The 3573-nt window shown below is 43.2% G+C and overlaps 1 protein-coding gene across 1 annotated transcript; it reads right to left on the bottom strand.

Moving 5' to 3' along the window:
• Positions 1–406: 406 nt before the first annotated feature.
• gpr34l (G protein-coupled receptor 34 like) lies at positions 407–3174 on the bottom strand. The gene has a single exon (XM_086008530.1). It carries the CDS (start codon positions 3122–3124, stop codon positions 2081–2083), a length of 1044 nt encoding a protein of 347 aa, XP_085864656.1. The 5' UTR covers positions 3125–3174; the 3' UTR covers positions 407–2080.
• Positions 3175–3573: the final 399 nt, after the last annotated feature.

Consider the following 3573-nt stretch of genomic DNA (forward strand, 5'->3'; position numbering starts at 1 on the left):
GGGAACTCCACAGGGGACACTGTACAATGTGCTGGGGACTCCACCGGGGACACTGTACAATGTGCTGGGAACTCTATGGGGTGCACTGTACAGTGTGCTGGGAACTCCACAGGGGGCACTGTGCAGTGTGCTGGGAACTCCACAGGGAGCACTGTGCAGTGTGCTGGGAACTGGGCAGTGTGCTGGGAACTCTATGGGCTGCACTGTACAGTGTGCTGGGAACTCCACAGGGGGCACTGCCTGTAGTGACCTAGTTGAGCTTTATTACAGAAGCTCATTTCTTTGTGGAAAACTATCAGTGTGCGTGCTGTGCAAACCTCTAATAAAATCAGGAGAGAACAGTAATAGCGCACAGTCTCTGAGGGTAGAGGTTTTTTTAAAAAGTGCGCAACCAGAATGATTAGTAAAAATAATTATATTTAATTAGAGTGAGGCTCATTTGTACAAAAATATCTTTTTGACTAGGTGCTAAAGTACTGGTATAATATAGTTCACATAATTTATGCTTTGTTATTTACAGTTTCTATTTATACTTTTACATATAGTCTCATAATCTGAATGACTCAAATTTGACTGGCCCCAGTTAAGGGACAGTTATTTATAAAACATGACTTAATTTACACATCCAACATGGAGTGACTCTTTAATCCACAACAAGATATTGGGTCTTCATGCATTTATGCCGACTTTATGCACTGGAAAATGAATTTGCAACATGTGCAAGAGTCAGATGAGCTTTCTGCTCATCCCTACAGTCAGATGTGACTGGCAAGACCAAAGGTGTTTTTTTTTAATGTCCTGTACAGGAAATTGATTCTTTATAAAACCACAATTTAGTTTCTTTATTAAGTGTCCCCTGTGCATTTTGTTCTTTCACAAAACTCTAGTGCACCAGGGGAAGAGGAACAAGAGGCTTTGGAGAGCTGACCTGCCTCTCCCCAGAGGGTCAACACTTCCTCATGTCCACACAAGTTGGCGAAGGAGAGATTGTCTGGCTCACTATTACTGGTTTTGAGCTTGTGCCAGAAGAAAATGTGTCTTGCTGCATTTTAAAATACTGCTGCATTGTAAACACCTGTAATGAACTGGTGGAGCGGTCCCAGTGCTGTGTTATTGGAGCTTTTAAGTTTAATTAGATTTTACAGCTTCTTTGCAAAATGTCTACAAGTTCATGTTGGAAAAAAACCACATTGGAACCAATTGGAAATAGCTCCATGATGTTGTCAGAGGTTCTTGCTGTGTTGATATGATATTGCTATTTGTCGGTCAGCTGTGGCTCAGCTGGTAACACTCTCACCTCTGAGTCAGAAGGTTGTGGGTTCATCGTCCCACTCCAGGGACTTAAGCACAAAAATCTAGGCTGACACTCCAGTGCAGTATTGAGGGAGAGCTGCACTGTTGGAGGTGCCGTCTTTCGGATGAGATGTTAAACCAAGGCCTCGTCTGTCCTCTCAGGTGGATGTATAAGATCCCATGACGCTATTTCGAAGAAGAGCAGGGGAGTTATCCCTGGTGTCCTAGCCAATATTTATCTCTCAATCAACATAACAAAAACAGATTATCTGGTCATTATCACATTGCTGTTTGTGGGAGCTTGCTGTGTGCAAATTGGCTGCCGCGTTTCCCACATTACAACAGTGACTCCACTTCAAAAAGTACTTCATTGGCTGTAAAGCGCTTTGAGATGTCCAATGGTTATTAAAGGCACTATATACATGCAAGTCTTTCTTGCTTTTCCAATGAGTTCCAACACTGCAGTAAGATGCATCAGGCTGAACAAAACTGTAGCTCCACTCATTCTATTGTTGCTGCATTTCCCTTGTCATGACCAGATATCATATATTTGAAACAAGGCATATCTTGAGTATTTTTCATCCTGTTTACTAGATGTATGTATGAGTGGCTATCTCTGCTCTCTCTAGGAAGGCTGCTTCTATCCATAGGAACATAATGATGCCAAGCCTTGCCTGAAATACCGCAACTGCATGCAACACCTTAGGCCGAGATGGTTGCTGTGATAGTGCTGATGGCCATGCATGCTGCTTCTATCCCATTAACTCAATATTTGCAGCACTGAACTTCAGATCTCTGTGATGGATTTGAAACTGGTCCTGCCCCCATTGGTTTTGGGGAAGGTTTTGTTGAATCTTCCTTGAATAGTGTAAACTATAGTCCTGCGGAAAGAGTTGGAGAGGAAGAAATAGATGACTGGATCAAGACAGCTGTTTAGGGCAGAGAGGCACAGAACCAGTTCATTGGCTGTGTGCAGAAACTGCTTTGATTGGCAGCTGGAGATTATCTCCATCTGAGAGAGGACATAAGGGACTCGAACAATGTGATACGGCATGAAGCACACAATGTAGATAGCGAGGACAATAAAAGTCTTTATGATGGCCCTGGTGCTCACTTTCCTGATATGTTGCTTTTTTTTTCCTTGGGAGATGTTGTAGAGTTTGACTGCAATCTTAGCATAGGACACCAGGAACAGCAAGGAGAGGATAAAAATAAATATGACGGCTACCAGGTTCATTGCACCCGCTGTCACACTCTGATTCTTGTAGTGGAAGCATTTTGTCTCATTTGACTTTAAGCTGCTCACCACAACAAAGGGTAGCATTAACAGGAATGTGACCACCCACACGGCCATGGACATGCCCGAACTCCATTTCACGCTATGGATCCTGAACTTGCGGAGAGGCTTGGTGATCTTTAAATAGCGGTCCAGGCTGATCAGCCCTAGGAATATAATGCTGGCATACATATTGATGTAGAAAAATGCACCAATGATTTTACAGAAGTAGCACTTAATCATCCACTCGTACTGTCCGACATGGTAGGCGATCCTGAATGGAAGGCAGAGTAACAACAGGAGGTCGGCCATAGCCAGGTGCTTCATGTATATAGAGATAGACGTCGGCTTCCTCTGGTTGAAGAAAAACACCCACAAGGCCAATAAGTTACTCAGTAGCCCAATCACACAAATAATGCTGTAGAAAATAGGCAGACCCGTTGAGAGGAAACGATCTTCAACAGTACAGTTAGTGTCCTTGGGTGTTGCAGTGGAGTTTGTTGCTGGCTGGGAAACATTGGCAAAGGGGAATGGCGAAGATGACAAATCAGCCATAGTTACAACCTAAATCATGGAAAGAAAGGAAAAGCTTAATTTCTGATTTAGAAATGAAAACATTCTATTACAATAACACCTATCTCCTTTGAGGCAGACCTATTTCCGTCACTCCAGGAGTGGGACAGTTATGGGGCAGGCTTTCCTGTGTTATTCCAGGTAATGGTTTCTAACCTTTTCTAGGACAGGCCTATCTGTCACTCTGGGTAACAGGTGTCTAACCCTTGCAGCAATGGTCTATCTCTGTCTCCAGATATTAAACTGTCCTTTAAAAGGAATCCAACAGCAACTGGGCTTCACTGTCGAGGATTTTTCAGATTAAAGTGAACCCAAATGTCAGCCACTAATGAGGCAAAAATGGCAAAAAGAGGATCAACCAGATAATTAAGAAATGCAACGTTTTAACTCTGTCGGGAGGTGGTTATGGTTGTGTACTTTCAGTTGAACTG

This window comes from Somniosus microcephalus, chromosome 1 (genome assembly GCF_052327205.1).
Source record: "Somniosus microcephalus isolate GS21.2 chromosome 1, FLI_Smic_1.0, whole genome shotgun sequence".
Lineage (NCBI taxonomy): Eukaryota > Metazoa > Chordata > Chondrichthyes > Squaliformes > Somniosidae > Somniosus > Somniosus microcephalus.

Bases quoted from the DNA above. Each gene is read 5' to 3' on its own strand.
- gpr34l (XM_086008530.1), bottom strand. From the start codon at position 3,124: ATGGCTGATTTGTCATCTTCGCCATTCCCCTTTGCCAATGTTTCCCAG.